This window comes from Thalassophryne amazonica, chromosome 15 (genome assembly GCF_902500255.1).
Source record: "Thalassophryne amazonica chromosome 15, fThaAma1.1, whole genome shotgun sequence".
Lineage (NCBI taxonomy): Eukaryota > Metazoa > Chordata > Actinopteri > Batrachoidiformes > Batrachoididae > Thalassophryne > Thalassophryne amazonica.
The window spans coordinates 86,076,221-86,099,103 of NC_047117.1; the positions used below are offsets into that span (position 1 = coordinate 86,076,221).

The following is a 22,883-nucleotide window of genomic DNA, read 5'->3' on the forward strand; positions in this document are numbered from 1 at the left end:
AGCATCCTTATGTTTGAATACGGTGTTTGTTATGAACAGTCCATGGCTAGCACAGAAGTCCAATTACAAACGACCACTCGGCTTTCCATCAGCCTGTTCCTCTCAGTCACATCTCTCCAAGTGTCTCTGTCATTGCCCACATGTGCATTGAGGTTCCCCAGCAGAACAGTGGAGTCCCCTACTGGAGCCCCATGCAGGACTCCAGCCAGGGACTCCAAGAAAGCCAAATCCTGCAACCTGCTGTTTGGTGCATACGCACAAACAACAGTCAGAGAACCCCCTCCGCCACCCCAAGGCGCAGGGAGGCGACCCTCTCATCTACTGGGGAAAACTCCAATGTAACGGCACTCAACTGCTGACTCGTGAGTATCCCCACACCCTCCTCACACCGGGTCTGGTCCATTGAGGCCCTCAGCTTTCACTGCCACCCGTGGGATAGTGCACCCGACCCCAGCGGTTCCCCCTGTGGGTGGTGAGACCACAGGGTGAGAGACTTATTTCAGTGATTCATTATTTCTTTCTCTTGATATACAAATTTAACCTGACCATAAAAACACTATCAAATTAGTCTTATTCACAATGGAACAACACAGTGGCACAAACATGAAGTGCGCTTGTCTCCTTAGTCAAATATCCCAGGTTCAAGGCTGCCCGAGGCCCAGATGACTCATACGGCTTCAGCTGTGTTAAACAAAACACATCAACATGTGGATCCCGTGCCAATGCTCCTTCTGTGATTATCTGAGCAAACTGGGACTTGAAGTACAATAAGTACAACTGCATTCAAATTATACAGGAAATAGATAGAGCATAAACTAATTTACTAGGAAAAATGCTGGATTAACTTGCTTAAAATGAAATTTATTTGCAAATAAAATTTACAGCTTGTCCTATAATGTTATTTACAGGTTTTTTTTACAGAATCATTCTGGGAACCACAGCCACTGAACATTTTTTAAAGCACAAAAACAAAAGGTTTTCTTAATTTATTTATTGTGTTTATTTTATTTATGTATTTTGTGGGATCCCTTCCCTCCTGGTCCTTTCTGTGTGGAATTTGCATGTTCTACCCGTGTTTACTTGGGATCCTTCCAGGTGCTCCGGCTTCCTCCCACATCCAAAGATATGCAGGTTGGGTGAATTTGTGACTTTAAATTGCCTGTAGGTGTGATTGTGGCTCTGTGATAGACTGGTAACTTGTCCAAGGTGAACCCTGCCTCTCACCCAATGACTGCTGGGATAGACTCCACCTTCCCCATGACCCTTAATAGGAATAAGCCGCTATTAAAAAAAAAATGACTAGGACTAATTTGGTGATGTTGGTTTAGTGTATCTGATACTGATTAAAAAAAGAAAAATACACTCAACAAAATATAAACGCAACACTTTTGGTTTTGCTCCAATTTTGTATGAGATGAACTCAAAGATCTAAAACTTTTTCCACATACACAATATCACCATTTCCCTCAAATATTGTTCACAAACCAGTCTAAATCTGTGATAGTGAGCACTTCTCCTTTGCTGAGATAATCCATCCCACCTCACAGGTGTGCCATACCAAGATGCTGATTAGACACCATGATTAGTGCACAGGTGTGCCTTAGACTGCCCACAATAAAAGGCCACTCTGAAAGGTGCAATTTTGTTTTATTGGGGGGGGGGGGGGGGATACCAGTCAGTATCTGGTGTGACCACCATTTGCCTCATGCAGTGCAACACATCTCCTTCGCATAGAGTTGATCAGGTTGTCAATTGTGGCCTGTGGAATGTTGGTCCACTCCTCTTCAATGGCTGTGCGAAGTTGCTGGATATTGGCAGGAACTGGTACACGCTGTCGTATACGCCGGTCCAGAGCATCCCAAACATGCTCAATGGGTGACATGTCCAGTGAGTATGCCGGCCATGCAAGAACTGGGACATTTTCAGCTTCCAAGAATTGTGTACAGATCCTTGCAACATGGGGCCGTGCATTATCCTGCTGCAACATGAGGTGATGTTCTTGGATGTATGGCACAACAATGGGCCTCAGGATCTCGTCATGGTATCTCTGTGCATTCAAAATGCCATCAATAAAATGCACCTGTGTTCTTCGTCCATAACAGACGCCTGCCCATACCATAACCCCACCGCCACCATGGGCCACTCGATCCACAACACTGACATCAGAAAACCGCTCACCCACATGACGCCACACACGCTGTCTGCCATCTGCCCTGAACAGTGTGAACCGGGATTCATCAGTGAAGAGAACACCTCTCCAACATGCCAAACGCCAGCGAATGTGAGCATTTCCCCACTCAAGTCGGTTACGATGACGAACTGGAGTCAGGTCGAGACCCCGATGAGGACGACGAGCATGCAGATGAGCTTCCCTGAGACGGTTTCTGACAGTTTGTGCAGAAATTCTTTGGTTATGCAAACCGATTGTTTCAGCAGCTGTCCGAGTGGCTGGTCTCGGACGATCTTGGAGGTGAACATGCTGGATGTGGAGGTCCTGGGCTGGTGTGGTTAAACGTGGTCTGCGGTTGTGAGGCTGGTTGGATGTACTGCCAACTTCTCTGAAACGCCTTTGGAGACGGCTTATGGTAGAGAAATGAACATTCAATACACGAGCAACAGCTCTGGTTGACATTCCTGCTGTCAGCATGCCAATTGAACGCTCCCTCAAATCTTGCGACATCTGTGGCATTGTGCTGTGGCAGTCTAAGGCACACCTGTACACTAATCATGGTGTCCAATCAGCATCTTGATATGGCACACCTGTGAGGTGGGATGGATTATCTCAGCAAAGGAGAAGTGCTCACTATCATAGATTTAGACTGGTTTGTGAACAATATTTGAGGGAAATGGTGATATTGTGTATGTGGAAAAAGTTTTAGATCTTTGAGTTCATCTCATACAAAATGGGAGCAAAACCAAAAGTGTTGCGTTTATATTTTTGTTGAGTGTACTTGGATCATATACTTTCAAAAGTGATCAGATTAATGTGGACATACAGTGTTGTGAAAAAGCATTCCAGAGTTATAATAAATGTAGTTTGTTTGTTGCCCCACCCCTTTTTTTATTGGCATGTCAACAAGTCAGTTCTAACAAAAGTGAATGTGAGCTGTATTTTTATTCCACAATAATAATAATAATAATAATAATAATAATAATAATAATAATAATAATAATATATTATTATTATTACTATTATTATTATTATTATTTTATTTTTTAATAATAATATAATAATAATAATTTCATTGTGAGTGTGCTGGCCAGTGGAATACCACACAAACACAGTTGCAAATGATCATGCAATATTAAAATGATGGTAAAACACAATTACTCATACTTTAAGACGCAGTATCCTTAAAATCATTTTTGTGACTTACACTCCGGTGTGATTTATATGCCAACAAATCAGACATAAATAGAACCCAATTGCCAATATAGATTATCACTGAAGTTGAAAATCATCACGCATTTAATTTATTTATGAATATTTATCAGGTTTTCATCCTGGCACTAATTCCCAATCACTGCCATAAATTGTTGTTTAAATAACTAACATTAGTTCTCTAAAGTTAACATGTTAGCATGTTAGCTTTAAGTATCTAACAGTAGTCTTTTGTTTTCTTGTGGAATACCACAAAAATGCAGTTGCAAATGATCATCCAATCTTAAAATGATCGTAAACACAATTACTCACACTTTAAGACACTTTATCCTTAAAATAATTTTTGCAACTTATACTCTGGTACAACATATACCAAAATATCACACATAAATAGAACCCAGTTGTCATTTTGATTATCAACAAAGTTGAAAGTCAGCCCACATTTAATTTATTTATGAATATTTATCAGGTTTTCATACTTTAATGCGTTTTATTATGCATTAAATGCAACTAAAACTTTTGCACAGGTGTTCATGCTGAACTTCTGATTTTGCTGTGGGTCAAGTTAAATCGGCACCTCTCTGGCACACTCAAAAAACAAACTGGAAGCTTTTCAAACTAATTAAAGAAGTAATGATGAAATTAAATGGACAGGCTTATTTTAAGGAAATATATATTTCTGAAAAACTCTAGACCTCAGCACGTGGGTTGCTGGTGAGCTTTTCTCCTGAACATTAAAACCTTTTCATTATGAAATCATCTGCTGAGGTGACTGGTTATAAGGAAAACCTACAGTGTCTTGGCCCTCGTTGCCCACCCCTGCTCTAGACTGTGGTTTCAAAAAATGCTAAGACATACTTGTGAGTTGTGTATGACCTACACGTCGTGGCGTTTGCTCTTTGCTGTCAGTCAGAGATCCTGGAATGTGTCTGAACATTATCCCTCTCTAACACGTTGCTGCAACCTCTGACCCTGTACCTTCTCTTTTAATGTGCCTTCCCTGAGTCTTCAGCAGGGGTGGAACATTTGAGAAAATCAGTAATGCTTTGACCTTAGGCAGTTAATTTAACATCAGGTTGCACTTGTTTGCCAAAGACTGGCAACCACTGGATAACTGGTGAGAAATATATGAATAATTTAAAAGTGCTGAAGTTGGTTGTCAAGTGCCGACTTTGTCCCTCCCAGCGGTATCATCCCATAATGACCAATATTTGTCCGTCTGTTTGTTCCACTACTCCAAGGTCATGGAAGATCACATGGAAGAAGATAAAACCTGTAAATGGTTTGTCTTGGCAATGGTCAAAAATTGGATTTTCATTCCAATTTCTAATAACACTGACAATCGTATGTACAGTAGTGTTCAGAATAATAGTAGTGCTGTGTGACTACAAAGATTAATCCAGGTTTTGAGTATATTTCTTATTGTTACATGGGAAACAAGGTACCTGTTGTGTGGGCCGCCAGAAGAGGATGTACTGCTGGCCCACCACCAAAGGGCGCCCTGCCTGAAGTGCGGGCTTCAGGCACGAGAGGGCGCTGCCGCCACGGACACAGCCGGGAGTGACAGCTGTCACTCATTAATTCCTGACAGCTGTCACACATTCTTCATCATCGCACTCCATAAAGACCAGACGTCATCTCCACCTCATCGCCGAGATATCATACTTCATTGGAGGTAATACGCTCAGCCCTTTTGGTGAGATTTATAAATCTGTTATTGTGAGTGTTTGCAGGAGAACCGGTCGTGTTTTCGGAGGCTGTGCAAGACGGCGCTCCTTTTCATCTGAGACCGCTGCAACGTATTGAGTGAGAGGTGGAGGTGGCATTCCCACCTCTGTTGTTACTGGGTGTACACACACCCACACTTGACTGTCTTTGTTCTTCGCCAGCAGTACCAGATCCGACAGTCGGGGACGGTGATCACCTGGGAATTCGGGACTTGGCGGCTCCAGTATTCACCAGGTTCTGTGGGGGCGGAAATCGTGTGGTTCCGGCTCTTCTCAGGACAGACGTCTTCTATCCTCGAGCCTGCCCACACGTCACCTTTGTAATTTGACTGTAATTATATTCTGAGATTGTCTGTATGTTCGTTGTGCACGTTTCACAACATTAAATTGTTACCTTTTGGCTCATCTATTGACCGTTCATTTGCGCCCCCTGTTGTGGTTCCGTGTCACTACACATTCACAACAGTACCAGTAGATTCAGTAGATTCTCACAAATCCAACAAGATCAAGCGTTCATGATATGCACACTCTTAAGGCTATGAAATTGGGCTATTAGTAAAAAAAAAAAGTAGAAAAGGGGGTGTTCACAAAAATAGTAGTATCTGCTGTTGATGCTACAAACTCAAAACTATTATGTTCAAACTGCTTTTTTTTTTTTTAGCAATCCTGTGAATCACTAAACTAGTATTTAGTTGTATAACCACAGTTTTTCATGATTTCTTCACATCTGCGAGGCATTAATTTTGTTGGTTTGGAACCAAGATTTTGCTCATTTACTAGTGTGCTTGGGGTCATTGTCTTGTTGAAACACCCATTTCAAGGGCATGTCCTCTTCAGCATAAGGCAACATGACCTCTTCAAGTATTTTGACATATCCAAACTGATCCATGATACCTGGTATGTGATATTCATATAGGCCCAACACCATAGTAGGAGAAACATGCCCATATCATGATGCTTGCACCACCATGCTTCACTGTCTTCACTGTGAACTGTGGCTTGAATTCAGAGTTTGGGGGTCGTCTCACAAACTGTCTGTGGCCCTTGGACCCCAAAACAACAATTTTACTCTCATCAGTCCACAAAATATTCCTCCATTTCTCTTTAGGCCAGTTGAGGTGTTCTTTGGCAAATTGTAACCTCTTCTGCACGTCTTTTATTTAACAGAGGGACTTTGCAGGGGATTCTTGCAAATAAATTAGCTTCACACAGGCATCTTCTAACTGTCACAGCACTTACAGGTAACTCCAGACTGTCTTTGATCATCCTGGAGCTGATCAATGGATGAGCCTTTGCCATTCTGGTTATTTTTCTATCCATTTTCTTCCACGTGTCTCTGTTTTTTTGTCCATTTTAAAGCGTTGGAGATCATTGTAGATGAACAGCCTATAATTTTTTGCACCTGCGTATAGGTTTTCCCCTCTCCAATCAACTTTTTAATCAAACTACGCTGTTCTTCTGAACATTGTCTTGAACGTCCCATTTTCCTCAGGCTTTCAAAGAGAAAAGCATGTTCAACAGGTGCTGGCTTCATCCTTAAATAGGGGACATCTGATTCACACCTGTTTGTTCCACAAAACTGACAAACTCACTGACTGAATGCCACACTACTATTATTGTGAACACCCCCTTTTCTACGTTTTTTTTACTAATAGCCCAAATTCATAGCCTTAAGAGTGTGCATATCATGAATGCTTGGTCTTGTTGGATTTGTGAGAATCTACTATATCTACTGGTACCTTGTTTCCCATGTAACAATAAGAAATATACTCAAAACCTGGATTAATTTTTTTAGTCACATAGCACTACTATTATTCTGAACACTACTGTAGGTGGGTTCCTGAAGCGTCCAGGTTTAGATCAGATTTGGCAGAAGTCAATCTCTAGGGTCAAAGTCAGGTTTGTTGACCTCCTTCTCTCAGTACCTTTGGCCAGTTGTCACCAAACATGATTTGTGGATGAAGGCTGACCCTGGAGTTGCCTTTTAAAGGGTTAATTTCAGCAAAGGTCAGTATCAGTGGAGTCCAGATCAAGGAATTTTATTTTCAGCCCAATGTGGACCAAACTTGTTTCACATATTTTCGTTATTTGTGTAACAAATGTCTCTGTCCACTGATGGAAAAAAAAAAAAAAATGCTATTTTCAAACAGTCTCTCCAGAGTGGAATGTTACTTGCTCTCCCTTTAAGATAATACTGGAACACTACACAACTCACATGGTCTGTATTACCTCAAGTTGACACCAGGGTGTTTATCGCATCAGCCTGGATCAAGGATAGTGTACTGTAGATTTTGTGGACATTGCGTGGACATTCGCATGCCGTCTTTGGCTGGAGAGCCTGTGTGTGTACAATGTTCGTGCAAGACGTCAGACTTGGGAGGCTGAACAAAGTTGGGTGACAGTCAAACGGAACAGTGATGGTACGGGAATTATGAAACAATGAGGAACCATCAAGACAGGAAGCAAAACGGAATATGGACACATTGAAGTTGTCGTCGGGATTCGTACAGGAACGAAGCTGGACAATGGTTAAATGATGTCTCTGAAAGTCAATATAAGTCCAGATTTCTTGTTTCCTTTTGGCTTCAGTGTCCTTCATTTGTGCCATGTGATCGGGGCTTTAGATCGATATTCACACCACTGCAGCACTCCTTCTCATTCCTTGTGGGTTAACAACAACAAAATTACTTTTCGATATGGCGTAGAATTCACCTCCAGTGGCCATTTCACTCCCCGGAAATTTGACAGCTGAGCAGGTATTTCTAATGATGCCAAACACATGAGTGAGAGGCTCACTAACCCGAAGTCTTGGTTTCAAGATGGCAGCGCATCTTGAAAACTGTCCATTGCACATGTTTGATGTTTACATTGAGAAAAAAATGCTCACGTGCACGTTGGATTAAAAAAAGTTTATATTTTAGATTTTTGTCAGTGTTGTTTTTGTTCTATTTGCTTGATGAAAGCTGGTCAGAGGGCCCCCTTGGAATTTTTTGCTTGAGGCAATTGTCTCTCACAAAGCAGGAGTCCACGGAGACTCCTGTCTGATCTTATCTGTCAACCTGTCCATCACCATTGTGAACAAGAAAGGACTTAGAGCTGAGCCTTGCAATAATCCCACCTCCACGTTGAATTAATCTGTCATTCATAGTGCGCATCTCACTGCTGTCACACTGTCCTTGTACATGTCCTGCACTACCCTCACATACTTTTCTGCCACTCCAGACTTCCTGCTGCAATACCACAGCTCTTCTCTTGACACACTGCCAAAAGCTTTTTCTAAATGCACAAGCACACATAGTAACTCCTTCTAATCTTCTCTATACTTCTCCATCAGTACTCTCAGAGCAATCTGTAATCCTCTTTCTCGACATGAAACCATATTGCTGCTCATAGATCTTCTACTAGCTTCTACTATTTCCCCTAACTTCATGCTATGGCTGATCAGCTTTTTGCCTCTGTAATTACTGCAGCTCTGAACATCACTCTTGTTCTTAAAAATAGGAACCAGCACACTTGATCGCCACTCCTCAGGCATTGTCTCACTTTCCAAGATTTTATTAAACAATTTGGATAGAATCTCCACTGCAGTCTCTCCTAAACATTTCCAACTGCCTTTCCATTCTTCACCCTATTCATAGCTGCTCTCACTTCAGTGTTACTAACCTCTTGCACTTTGTGATTTTCTCTGTCCACATCATCCAGCCTTTTCTCTCTCTCATCTTCTTCATTCTTCAGCTCCTCAAAATATTCCCTCCACCTTCTCAACACTCTCCTCACTCATCAGTACCTTACCATCTGCATCCTTTATCACCCTAACCTGCTGCAGATCCTTTCCAGCTCTGTCTATTTTTTGTCTGGTCAATCTGTACAAGTCCTTTTCTCCTTCCTTACTGTTCAGGGTCTTGTACAGCTCTCTATATGGCATTTCATTAGCTTTTGCAACTTGTTTCTCAGTGTTTCTCATTATGTTTGTCTGAATATCTTCTGCTGTCCAGATGTCACACCCAGTACCTTCCTCACTGTCTGCCTCACCACATCTACAATACTTTTGCAGTTGTCCAAAATTGCTTCCCCTCCATCCAGTGCCTGTCTCACCTGCCCACTGAATTTCACACAACAGTCTTCCTCCTTCAGTTTCCACCATCTGATTGTTTGTTGAGCTCTCATTCTCTTCAAACCACCATCCTATGCTGTCAAGCTACACTCTGTCCTGCCACCACCTTATAGTCTCCAGTTTATTTTTGCTTGCATCTACTACATAGAATGTTGTCCACCTGTGTGCAGCTTTCCTCCACTCTCTCTCTCTCTCTCACACACACACACACACACACACACACACACACACACACACACACACACACACACACACACACACCCACACACACACACACACACACACACACACACACACACACACACACACACACACACACACTCATCTTTAACCGCTTAGTCCAATTAAGGGTCTTGGAGAGCTGGAGCCTATCCCAACAGTCATAGAGCGCGAGGCGGGGTACACCCTGGACAGGACCCCAGTCTGTTGCAGCCTTCCTGCACTCTCATATTTAAAAATCATATTCATAATTTTAACAACCAAAAATATTTAAATGTGTTACTCAGGCCCAAGTTTTACTTTAGTTCTGGACTAAATTTAATTGATAAGCCATATAAAAATAAGTTTATTTACTTTAACTTTTCTGCATAACTAATGAGGGATGTGAAACAACATCCTTTTGTATTGAAATGTCTAAGCTCAGCATTACTTGGCCTGTCAGGGCTTCTAGCTTTAAAATCATGAAAGTTAGGATGAGGGAAGCCAAAATTCTAAAAATGATTACAGCTCTTGTGGTTAATGATCTTATCAAGCAAACATGTAAGTTGTGGTTAAAAGCAAAGAAAAGGTGAAATTATGCAAAAGAAAACACAAATACAACACACATTAAGCAGTATAACTACATTGGTGGCGGGGGGTGGGGGGTGGGGATCAGGGTGAGAAAATAGTCATCAAAAAAAAAAAAAACCCAGAATGCTTTCATGGACATCAAAAACCCAAAAAGACCCCCTGATGACAATGGTCCACTTTCACCGACAAAGAACCCCCCCCCCAACTTTATCCTGAAGTATTTAAATAATGTGCAGGTTAAATAAAGTCTTTCTATAATATGATGCTGCATTAGAAAAGAGCAGCAATGGTTAATGAGTAAAATATAATCTGTTCAGCAGGAGAACAATTTGCTGTTTTCTTCGCTGTCTCCAACTTTACCTTAAACTCTAGGATGCGATCGCAAAAGTGTTCTGTAAAAATGTAGACGGTGAAAAGCACACTGAGGCATTGTCATTACATTATTGCTTCCACTTCTTAGACTTTAATATGAAATCCTGCAGTTAAAATACAGTGAGAAACCACAAACACGTTCAGCCTCTCTCCTTTCTCTGATTGGCCAGCTTCTTACAGTGGAGACTGATGTAGATCGGGTGAATAAAGGTGAGCAGAGACACCGCGGTGATCACCACGTTCACCTGAGAGTGACAGACAGAGAGGGTAAAAGAGACAAACTGGATTAGACCTGACTACGTAGTCACATGTTTATTCTAACACTTTAACTCATGTTGATGCCAAATATGAGCCTTGCTCAGTGGCACTTTAACCACCTGCTGCAGACCTTTTTGTAGCCTGAGAGCCAGAATCTCATCCAGGTGAACCCCGTTAACTCATGCAAGTCTTGACTCTGTTGTATTCACGGTCAGTTTTTGAACGATGAAAATTTAGACTACTGTATAATATACTGTATATTTTTTGGTCAACTTCATGAACTTGCGGTTTCAGATAACTCATGGCCTGATTTTGTGGACCTCAACTCGTGCATATGATGTAAACCCTACGTACCAGCCCGGGCTCTGCGTTCTCAGGGTGCAGGACTACTTTGTGTCCTTCGGGTGAATAAAAAGTCTGCAAGTTACAGCACTTTCTCTTATCATGCCCCTGTTCTGTGGAATGATCTCCCTGCATCAATAAAACAGTTAGATTCTGTAGAGATTTTCAAGTCCAGACTTAAGGTGCACTTTTCCCTTTTGTATGGCTAGCATACTGGCATCGTATGTTACTACGCTTCCTACCCTTTTAAATCCATTTATTAGTTATTATCTAAAGTCTGGGTCTTTTAGTAAAGCTTAGGGCTCTTGGCTGGTGAACATCTGAGTATTTCTTCTGTTTTTCTTCTTGATTAACTTTGACAAATTATACTGTGTTTGTTGTCTTTCTTATGCCTGATTCTGTTTTTCTCTCCGTTTGAGGTGCGGCTCCGTCCAGAGATGGGAGTGGGTGTCTTCTTCTGCAGGTTTCCTGTCCTGTGCACCGGCTTGGACTCACAAAATTTCCTGTATATTCATTTTGTCAATTGTGTCAGTAGCATGGCCCAAGCAGAGGGTCACCCCTTTGAGTCTGGTCTGCTTGAGGTTTCTTCCTCAAATCATCAGAGGGAGTTTTTCCTTACCACTGTCACCTGTGTGCTTGCTCTAGGGGTTGGTAAGGTTAGACCTTACTTGTGTTAAGCTCCCTGAGGCAACTTTGTTGTGATTTGGCACTATATAAATGAAATAAATTGAAATTGAATTGAAAGTTAACTGGGCTCACCTGTATTTCTGTTGGTCTGCCTTGATGTTTGCTCTGCTGCACTCCCCCTCCCCATCTGTTTCTCTAGACACCGCATCATGGAGCTGATTTGCCACACCTGTCAACAATCATCCTCATCTGTTGTTAAGCCCTGGTTTTTCCACTCCACACTCGCCAGAAACTCAGTTCAGCTGTGTGGTACCTGGCCTCTGTTTATTTTCTTAGATAGCAGTTATCAGTGTTTGTTTATAAGTCTGTGTTCACTTTTTTTGACTCATCTCTTGTGCTCTGTTTCAGTGTTCCTGTCTCCCCTCAGCTCCATTGCAGCTGCCTTGTTGTAGTCCTCTGCCATACATCCCATTCTAGTCCAGTGGGTGTCTCCCTGCTCTGGTGCCTCCTCAAAGATCATCTACAGTATGCATATCTTCCTTTGTCAGATAAATTGTTACTTTGTTTTCATCACAGTTCCCTGCTTTTGGGTTCTAATAATTTATCAGCTCAACTGAACCAGCAGTTTCTGGCCACATCATGGATCCACCAGGCACAGATCTGGTACCTAAAGCCCTCAGCTTGTAGTGGACCTTACTTGGACACCAGCAGCAAAAGATCCAGACCCTCACCGGCCAACACCATCAATGCATTTCCCACAGCTAATGCAACCCCCTGCCAACGAGCCTATGCAATGCAGCAGGGCTTGATTAACACTGGAGGTAAAACAGCATAGAATAAATGCTGGGAAGTGCATTTATTGTCATGCCTGGGGCCACCTCCTCTGTGATTGTACAGTTCAGCCAAAAGGACGAGACTTTGTCAATAACAAACTGACTAAATTGCTTACAGGTCGCACAAGACCACACAAGAGTTAAGACACTCACATAGAGAGGATCACCATGGAGCTGGAAATGAATGATGTGCAGTACTGGAAACTGGAGAACTTGGAATACAGTTGATACTAGCGAAGTGAGGCCGGCTAACTTCCCATAGTGAGTCATTGGAAAGCTACAGATGGGAACAGATGTAGAGATAAAGTGTCAATCCAATCCAATCCACTTTATTTATATAGCACATTTCAAAAAACATAAAAGTTTATCAAAGTGCTGCACAGTGATATACACACAATAACAGACGTGACACAAAAAGACAAACAAAAAACAGAGATCACACAAAAACAAAGGTCACACAACTCTCACGCTGAGTTAAAAGCCAATGAATAAAAGTTTTAGGATGAGATTTAAAAGTAGGTAGGGTGGGGGACAACCTTATTTTTAGTGGTAGCTCATTCCACAATTTAGGGGCCGCCACAGAAAAGGCTCGATCTCCTCGTGTTTTTATAGTAGTGTTCAGAATAATAGTAGTGCTATGTGACTAAAAAGATTTATCCAGGTTTTGAGTATATTTCTTATTGTTACATGGGAAACAAGGTACCAATAGATTCTCACAAATCCAACAAGACCAAGCATTCATGATATGCACACTTTTAAGGCTATGAAATTGGTAGAAAAGGGGGTGTTCACAATAATACTAGTGTGGCATTCAGTCAGTGAGTTCGTCAATTTTTTGGAACAAACAGGTGTGAATCAGGTGTCCCCTATTTAAGGATGAAGCCAGCACCTGTTGAACATGCTTTTCTCTTTGAAAGCCTGAGGAAAATGGGACGTTCAAGACATGGTTCAGAAGAACAGCGTAGTTTGATTAAAAAGTTGATTGGAGAGGGGAAAACTTATACGCAGGTGCAAAAAATTATAGGCTGTTCATCTACAATGATCTCCAATGCTTTAAAATGGACAAAAAAAAAAAAAAAAAAAAAAAAAAAAAAATCAGAGACGTGTGGAAGAAAATGGAAAACAACCATCAAAATGGATAGAAGAATAATCAGAATGGCAAAGGCTCACCCACTGATCAGCTCCAGGATGATCAAAGACAGTCTGGAGTTACCTGTAAGTGCTGTGACAGTTAGAAGACGCCTGTGTGAAGCTAATTTATTTGCAAGAATCCCCCGCAAAGTCCCTCTGTTAAATAAAAAACGTGCAGAAGAGGTTACCATTTGCCAAAGAACACATCAATTCAATTCAATTCAATTTTTTTTTTATATAGCGCCAAATCACAACAAACAGTTGCCCCAAGGCGCTTTATATTGTAAGGCAAGGCCATACAATAATGATGTAAAACCCCAACGGTCAAAACGACCCCCTGTGAGCAAGCACTTGGCTACAGTGGGAAGGAAAAACTCCCTTTTAACAGGAAGAAACCTCCAGCAGAACCAGGCTCAGGGAGGGGCAGTCTTCTGCTGGGACTGGTTGGGGCTGAGGGAGAGAACCAGGAAAAAGACATGCTGTGGAGGGGAGCAGAGATCGATCACTAATGATTAAATGCAGAGTGGTGCATACAGAGCAAAAAGAGAAAGAAACAGTGCATCATGGGAACCCCCCAGCAGTCTACGTCTATAGCAGCATAACTAAGGGATGGTTCAGGGTCACCTGATCCAGCCCTAACTATAAGCTTTAGCAAAAAGGAAAGTTTTAAGCCTAATCTTAAAAGTAGAGAGGGTGTCTGTCTCCCTGATCTGAATTGGGAGCTGGTTCCACAGGAGAGGAGCCTGAAAGCTGAAGGCTCTGCCTCCCATTCTACTCTTACAAACCCTAGGAACTACAAGTAAGCCTGCAGTCTGAGAGCGAAGCGCTCTATTGGGGTGATATGGTACTACGAGGTCCCTAAGATAAGATGGGACCTGATTATTCAAAACCTTATAAGTAAGAAGAAGAATTTTAAATTCTATTCTAGAATTAACAGGAAGCCAATGAAGAGAGGCCAATATGGGTGAGATATGCTCTCTCCTTCTAGTCCCCGTCAGCACTCTAGCTGCAGCATTTTGAATTAACTGAAGGCTTTTTAGGGAACTTTTAGGACAACCTGATAATAATGAATTACAATAGTCCAGCCTAGAGGAAATAAATGCATGAATTAGTTTTTCAGCATCACTCTGAGACAAGACCTTTCTGATTTTAGAGATATTGCGTAAATGCAAAAAAGCAGTCCTACATATTTGTTTAATATGCGCTTTGAATGACATATCCTGATCAAAAATGACTCCAAGATTTCTCACAGTATTACTAGAGGTCAGGGTAATGCCATCCACAGCAAGGATCTGGTTAGACACCATGTTTCTAAGATTTGTGGCCTAAAGAGAAATGGAGGAATATTTTGTGGACTGATGAGAGTAAAATTGTTCTTTTTGGGTCCAAGGGCTGCAGACAGTTTGTGAGACGACCCCCAAACTTTGAATTCAAGCCACAGTTCACAGTGAAGACAGTGAAGCATGGTGGTGCAGGCATCATGATATGGGCATGTTTCTCCTACTATGGTGTTGGGCCTATATATCGCATACCAGGTATCGTGGATCAGTTTGGATATGTCAAAATACTTGAAGAGGTCATGTTGCCTTATGCTGAACAGGACATGCCCTTGAAATGGGTGTTTCAACAAGACAATGACCCCAAGCACACTAGTAAATGAGCAAAATCTTGGTTCCAAACCAACAAAATTAATGCCTTGCAGATGTGAAGAAATCATGAAAAACTGTGGTTATACAACTAAATACTAGTTTAGTGATTCACAGGATTGCTAAAAAAGCAGTTTCAACATAATAGTTTTGAGTTTGTAGCGTCAACAGCAGATGCTACTATTATTGTGAACACCCCCTTTTCTACTTTTTTTTTTTTTTTACTAATAGTCTAATTTCATAGCCTTAAGAGTGTGCATATCATGAATGCTTGATCTTGTTGGATTTGTGAGAATCTACTGAGTCTACTGGTACCTTGTTTCCCATGTAGCAATAAGAAATATACTCAAAACCTTTTTAGTCACATAGCACTACTATTATTAGGAACACTACTGTAGATTGCTCTTCGAGACAATGAGGAGGAGCTGATCAGCTGACCTAAGAGATCGTGAGGGAGCGTAAACATTTAAGAGATCTGAAATATATTGTGGAGCTGAGCCGATTAGCGCTTTAAAAACAAACACTAAAATTTTAAAATATATTCTAAAATGGACTGGAAGCCAGTGAAGAGAAGCGAGGATCGGGGTGATGTGTTTATGTTTTCTAATGCCATTTAAAAGGTGAGCAGCAGTGTTTTGGACCAACTGCAAGCGTGCCAGGGAAGCCTGGTTAACACTGAAATAAAGTGCATTGCAGTAGTCCAAACATGTGGAAATAAAAGCATGAATCACTCATTCAAAATCACTAAAAGATAGAATAGATTTAATCTTGGATAAAAGCCTTTACAACAGAGTTAATCTGTTGGTCCAATTTAAAATCACTGTCAAGCTTTACACCAAGATTAGAAACTGTGGGTTTAAAATAAGGTCAAAGGGGGTCCAGGTCCTTGCGAAAGGCATCACAGTTTCCCTTAGGATCAAAAATGATTATTTCAGTTTTTGCTTCATTAAAAGCAAAAAAGGTTAAAGGTTAAAAGGTTGGCTCTCACTGCGGTATTGTATCACTTCCTGTTCCGTTAGCTGTTTAATCTGCGCAGTTAGATTGATCTAGTTAACTAGATAACGATTTGTTTCACAGTGTAATCTTCACGTGCCTTAACTAAAGCACTCCCTCTGCTGAATCACCTCTAAATTATTTACACATTATTCACTTTGTGTGTTTTTAGGAATCCGCTAGCTTAGCGCAGCTACTAGCTCTTAGCTGGTTTAGCATGGCGGCTTCTCCTGTCTCTCCCGCACTTTTCTGCTCTGGGTGTGAAATGTTTAGTTATTCCTCGGCCTCCTTTAGCAGTAATGGTACTTGTAATAAGTGTAGCATTTTTGTAGCTTTGGAGGCCAGGCTGGGCGAATTGGAGACTCGGCTCCGCACCGTGGAAAATTCTACAGCTAGCCAGGCCCCTGTAGTCGGTGCGGACCAAGGTAGCTTAGCCGCCGTTAGTTTCCCTCTGGCAGACCCTGAGCAGCCGGGAAAGCAGGCCAACTGGGTGACTGTGAGGAGGAAGCGTAGCCCTAAACAGAAACCCCGTGTACACCGCCAACCCGTTCACATTTCTAACCGTTTTTCCCCACTCGGCGACACACCCGCCGAGGATCAAACTCTGGTTATTGGCGACTCTGTTTTGAGAAATGTGAAGTTAGCGACACCAGCAACCATAGTCAATTGTCTTCCAGGGGCCAGAGCAGGCGACACTGAAGGAAATTTGAAACTGCTGGCTAAGGCTAAGCGTAAATTTGGTAAGATTGTAATTCACGTCGGCAGTAATGACACCCGGTTACGCCAATCGGAGGTCACTAAAATTAACATTGAATTGGTGTGTAACTTTGCAAAAACAATGTCGGACTCTGTAGTTTTCTCTGGGCCCCTCCCCAATCGGACCGGGAGTGACATGTTTAGCCGCATGTTCTCCCTGAATTGCTGGCTGTCTGAGTGGTGTCCAAAAAATGAGGTGGGCTTCATAGATAATTGGCAAAGCTTCTGGGGAAAACCTGGTCTTGTTAGGAGAGACGGCATCCATCCCACTTTGGATGGAGCAGCTCTCATTTCTAGAAATCTGGCCAATTTTCTTAAATCCTCCAAACCGTGACTATCCAGGGTTGGGACCAGGAAGCAGAGTTGTAGTCTTACACACCTCTCTGCAGCTTCTCTCCCCCTGCCATCCCCTCATTACCCCATCCCCGTAGAGACGGTGCCTGCTCCCAGACCACCAATAACCAGCAAAAATCTATTTAAGCATAAAAATTCAAAAAGAAAAAATAATACAGCACCTTCAACTGCACCACAGACTAACAGTTAAATGTGGTCTATTAAACATTAGGTCTCTCTCTTCTAAGTCCCTGTTAGTAAATGATATAATAATTGATCAACATATTGATTTATTCTGCCTTACAGAAACCTGGTTACAGCAGGATGAATATGTTAGTTTAAATGAGTCAACACCCCCGAGTCACACTAACTGCCAGAATGCTCGTAGCACGGGCCGAGGGGGAGGATTAGCAGCAATCTTCCATTCCAGCTTATTAATTAATCCAAAACCCAGACAGAGCTTTAATTCATTTGAAAGCTTGACTCTTAGTCTTGTCCATCCAAATTGGAAGTCCCAAAAAACAGTTTTATTTGTTATTATCTATCGTCCACCTGGTCGTTACTGTGAGTTTCTCTGTGAATTTTCAGACCTTTTGTCTGACTTAGTGCTTAGCTCAGATAAGATAATTATAGTGGGCAATTTTAACATCCACACAGATGCTGAGAATGACAGCCTCAACACTGCATTTAATCTATTATTAGACTCAATTGGCTTTGCTCAAAATGTAAATGAGTCCACCCACCACTTTAATCATATCTTAGATCTTGTTCTGACTTATGGTATGGAAATTGAAGACTTAACAGTATTCCCTGAAAACTCCCTTCTGTCTGATCATTTCTTAATAACATTTACATTTACTCTGATGGACTACCCAGCAGTGGGGAATACGTTTCATTACACTAGAAGTCTTTCAGAAAGCGCTGTAACTAGGTTTAAGGATATGATTCCTTCTTTATGTTCTCTAATGCCATATACCAACACAGTACAGAGTAGCAACCTAAACTCTGTAAGTGAGATAGAGTATCTCGTCAATAGTTTTACATCCTCATTGAAGACAACTTTGGATGCTGTAGCTCCTCTGAAAAAGAGAGCTTTAAATCAGAAGTGCCTGACTCCGTGGTATAACTCACAAACTCGCAGCTTAAAGCAGATAACCCGTAAGTTGGAGAGGAAATGGCGTCTCACTAATTTAGAAGATCTTCACTTAGCCTGGAAAAAGAGTCTGTTGCTCTATAAAAAAGCCCTCCGTAAAGCTAGGACATCTTACTACTCATCACTAATTGACGAAAATAAGAACAACCCCAGGTTTCTTTTCAGCACTGTAGCCAGGCTGACAAAGAGTCAGAGCTCTATTGAGCCAAGTATTCCTTTAACTTTAACTAGTAATGACTTCATGACTTTCTTTGCTAATAAAATTTTAACTATTAGAGAAAAAAATTACTCATAACCATCCCAAAGACGTATCGTTATCTTTGGCTGCTTTCAGTGATGCCGGTATTTGGTTAGACTCTTTCTCTCAGATTGTTCTGTCTGAGTTATTTTCATTAGTTACTTCATCCAAACCATCAACATGTCTATTAGACCCCATTCCTACCAGGCTGCTCAAGGAAGCCCTACCATTATTTAATGCTTCGATCTTAAATATGATCAATCTATCTTTATTAGTTGGCTATGTACCACAGGCTTTTAAGGTGGCAGTAATTAAACCATTACTTAAAAAGCCATCACTTGACCCAGCTATCTTAGCTAATTATAGGCCAATCTCCAACCTTCCTTTTCTCTCAAAAATTCTTGAAAGGGTAGTTGTAAAACAGCTAACTGATCATCTGCAGAGGAATGGTCTATTTGAAGAGTTTCAGTCAGGTTTTAGAATTCATCATAGTACAGAAACAGCATTAGTGAAAGTTACAAATGATCTTCTTATGGCCTCAGACAATGGACTCATCTCTGTGCTTGTTCTGTTAGACCTCAGTGCTGCTTTTGATACTGTTGACCATAAAATTTTATTACAGAGATTAGAGCATGCCATAGGTATTAAAGGCACTGCGCTGCGGTGGTTTGAATCATATTTATCTAATAGATTACAATTTGTTCATGTAAATGGGGAATCTTCTTCACAGACTAAGGTTAATTATGGAGTTCCACAAGGTTCTGTGCTAGGGCCAGTTTTATTCACTTTATACATGCTTCCCTTAGGCAGTATTATTAGACGGCATTGCTTAAATTTTCATTGTTACGCAGATGATACCCAGCTTTATCTATCCATGAAACCAGAGGACACACACCAATTAGCTAAACTGCAGGATTGTCTTACAGACATAATGACATGGATGACCTCTAATTTCCTGCTTTTAAACTCAGATAAAACTGAAGTTATTGTACTTGGCCCCACAAATCTTAGAAACATGGTGTCTAACCAGATCCTTACTCTGGATGGCATTACCCTGACATCTAGTAATACTGTGAGAAATCTTGGAGTCATTTTTGATCAGGATATGTCATTCAATGCGCATATTAAACAAATATGTAGGACTGCTTTTTTGCATTTGCGCAATATCTCTAAAATTAGAAAGGTCTTGTCTCAGAGTGATGCTGAAAAACTAATTCATGCATTTATTTCCTCTAGGCTGGACTATTGTAATTCATTATTATCAGGTTGTCCTAAAAGTTCCCTGAAAAGCCTTCAGTTAATTCAAAATGCTGCAGCTAGAGTACTAACCAGGACTAGAAGGAGAGAGCATATCTCACCCATATTGGCCTCTCTTCATTGGCTTCCTGTTAATTCTAGAATAGAATTTAAAATTCTTCTTCTTACTTATAAGGTTTTGAATAATCAGGTCCCATCTTATCTTAGGGACCTCATAGTACCATATCACCCCAATAGAGCGCTTCGCTCTCAGACTGCAGGCTTACTTGTAGTTCCTAGGGTTTGTAAGAGTAGAATGGGAGGCAGAGCCTTCAGCTTTCAGGCTCCTCTCCTGTGGAACCAGCTCCCAATTCAGATCAGGGAGACAGACACCCTCTCTACTTTTAAGATTAGGCTTAAAACTTTCCTTTTTGCTAAAGCTTATAGTTAGGGCTGGATCAGGTGACCCTGAACCATCCCTTAGTTATGCTGCTATAGACTTAGACTGCTGGAGGGTTCCCATGATGCACTGAGTGTTTCTTTCTCTTTTTGCTCTGTATGCACCACTCTGCATTTAATCATTAGTGATTGATCTCTGCTTCCCTCCACAGCATGTCTTTTTCCTGGTTCTCTCCCTCAGCCCCAACCAGTCCCAGCAGAAGACTGCCCCTCCCTGAGCCTGGTTCTGCTGGAGGTTTCTTCCTGTTAAAAGGGAGTTTTTCCTTCCCACTGTCGCCAAGTGCTTGCTCACAGGGGGTCGTTTTGACCGTTGGGATTTTTACGTAATTATTGTATGGCCTTGCCTTACAATATAAAGCGCCTTGGGGCAACTGTTTGTTGTGATTTGGCGCTATATAAATAAAATTGATTGGTTTGGAACCAAGATTTTGCTCGTTTACTAGTGTGCTTGGGGTCATTGTCTTGTTGAAACACCCATTTCAAGGGCATGTCCTGTTCAGCATAAGGCAACATGACCTCTTCAAGTATTTTGACATATCCAAACTGATCCATGATACCTGGTATGCGATATATAGGCCCAACACCATAGTAGCAGAAACATGCCCATATCATGATGCTTGCACCACCATGCTTCACTGTCTTCACTGTGAACTGTGGCTTGAATTCAGAGTTTGGGGGTCATCTCACAAACTGTCTGCGGCCCTTGGACCCAAAAAGAACAATTTTACTCTCATCAGTCCACAAAATATTCCTCCATTTCTCTTTAGGCCAGTTGATGTGTTCTTTAGCAAATTTTAACCTCTTCTGCACGTCTTTTATTTAACAGAGGGACTTTGTGGGGGATTATTGCAAATAAATTAGCTTCACACAGGTGTCTTCTAACTGTCTACTGGTACCTTGTTTCCCATGTAACAATACTAAATATACTCAAAACCTGGATTAATCTTTTTAGACACATAGCACTATTATTATTCTGAACACTACTGTATTGGTGTGAGTCTGCCTTTTCATATTTGAATATCATCAAGTCAAAATAGAGATCCACAAACTGATGACCACCTTGCAGCCTGCTTACGGCTGGTACTCCTACTGTCCAGACTATGAGAGACGAGCTTCCTCCTGTGCCAGAAGTCTTGTTTCCTACTAAGGGTAGGGAACAACTTTTCCAACTTGAATTAGGCATTGTATAATTTAAGTTGTTGTGTTGTTACGGGCCAGTCCTCGGCCAACTTGTGCTTATTCTTTGCACTATGCACATTTACTTCAATAATGTATTATTTTTGTTAAAACTTTATCTTTGTGTCAGAAAATTGTGTTATTATATTGTACACAGTAAATTATGGCTATGCCATGGGTTTTGGTATGGCAGATCTTAATACACTAACTTTAAAGGTGTATCTTGGTTCAAAAAAAGATGTGCTAAAATATGTTTTGTGTGGTAAAGTTCATTCCTTTTGTTAAAATATGTCCGTTTAAGTCCTGCAACCCATAAAAAATAACACATGGGACAGGACAATACCTTCTTGTTCTTATACCTGAACACATGATATTTTTTACGCTGACGTGTGGTGTCTGTGAGAACGTACGCAATAATCCTGATTTTTAGTTTCTCCAGTTACCTGAGAGCTCTGAAAATAGAGGATTTGTGTGCAAATGGTGTTAATTTGTAAATGGTGAATGCAGTAGTTCCCAAAGTGGGAGTACAGGGCAGATATACCTCTTTCATTTTGCAGAAAAGTATGTGATACACGTCTGGGACCAACACATGTTAGTCTCATTCAGTTCAGAGTGATGCATCATCATTATCATCATCAGCCTGCTGTCAGTGTGGAACAGCAAGTTGTTTAACATGCAAAACTCAGAAAATCATTTTCAAACTGACCCAGGTTTTGGTCACCCTTGGCCAGTCGGGTCAGCATGGGGTTGAGGGTGCTTAAGTACATCCACTGGCTGAAGTACACGATGCTGAACCACAGCAGGTTGAACACGAAGAGCCAAGAAAACACATAACTCCGGAAAGTAACTGTTGGACAGAAGTGGAGTGGAAAAGTGAAAAAAATAAAGATGAATTAGGAAACTTCTATTTCAATATTTAGTACTGGAACAGGCAGTGATGCAGTTCAACCAAATTAATCTAAAATCATGTACGATAAAGATTTTATATGCATTTTTCAATTTCAATTTATTTTCATTTATATAGTGCCAAATTACAACAGAGTTGCCTCAAGGCACTTCACACAAGTAAGGTCAAACCTTACTGACCCCCAGAGCAGCAGTGGTAAGGAAAAACTCCCTCTGAGGAAGAACATCAAGCAGACCAGACTCAACGAGGTGACCCTCTGCTTGGGCCATGCTATAGACATTCACAAAAGGAATATACAACCCAATTCCAATGAAGTTGGGATGTAAATAAAAACAGAATACATTGATTTATAAATCCTCTTCAACCTATATTCAATTGAATACACCACAAAGACAAGATATTTAATGTTCA

The 22,883-nt window shown here is 41.2% G+C and overlaps 1 protein-coding gene across 1 annotated transcript in view; it reads right to left on the minus strand.

Moving 5' to 3' along the window:
* LOC117526668 (solute carrier family 43 member 3-like) overlaps positions 1-22,481 on the minus strand; it is a 36,036-nt gene extending 13,555 nt beyond the window's left edge. The window contains exon 1 of the mRNA XM_034188721.1: positions 22,272-22,481. Within this exon, the coding sequence (XP_034044612.1) occupies positions 22,272-22,332 (61 nt within the window). The 5' untranslated portion in view covers positions 22,333-22,481. The remainder of the gene's footprint in view (positions 1-22,271) is intronic.
* Positions 22,482-22,883: the final 402 nt, after the last annotated feature.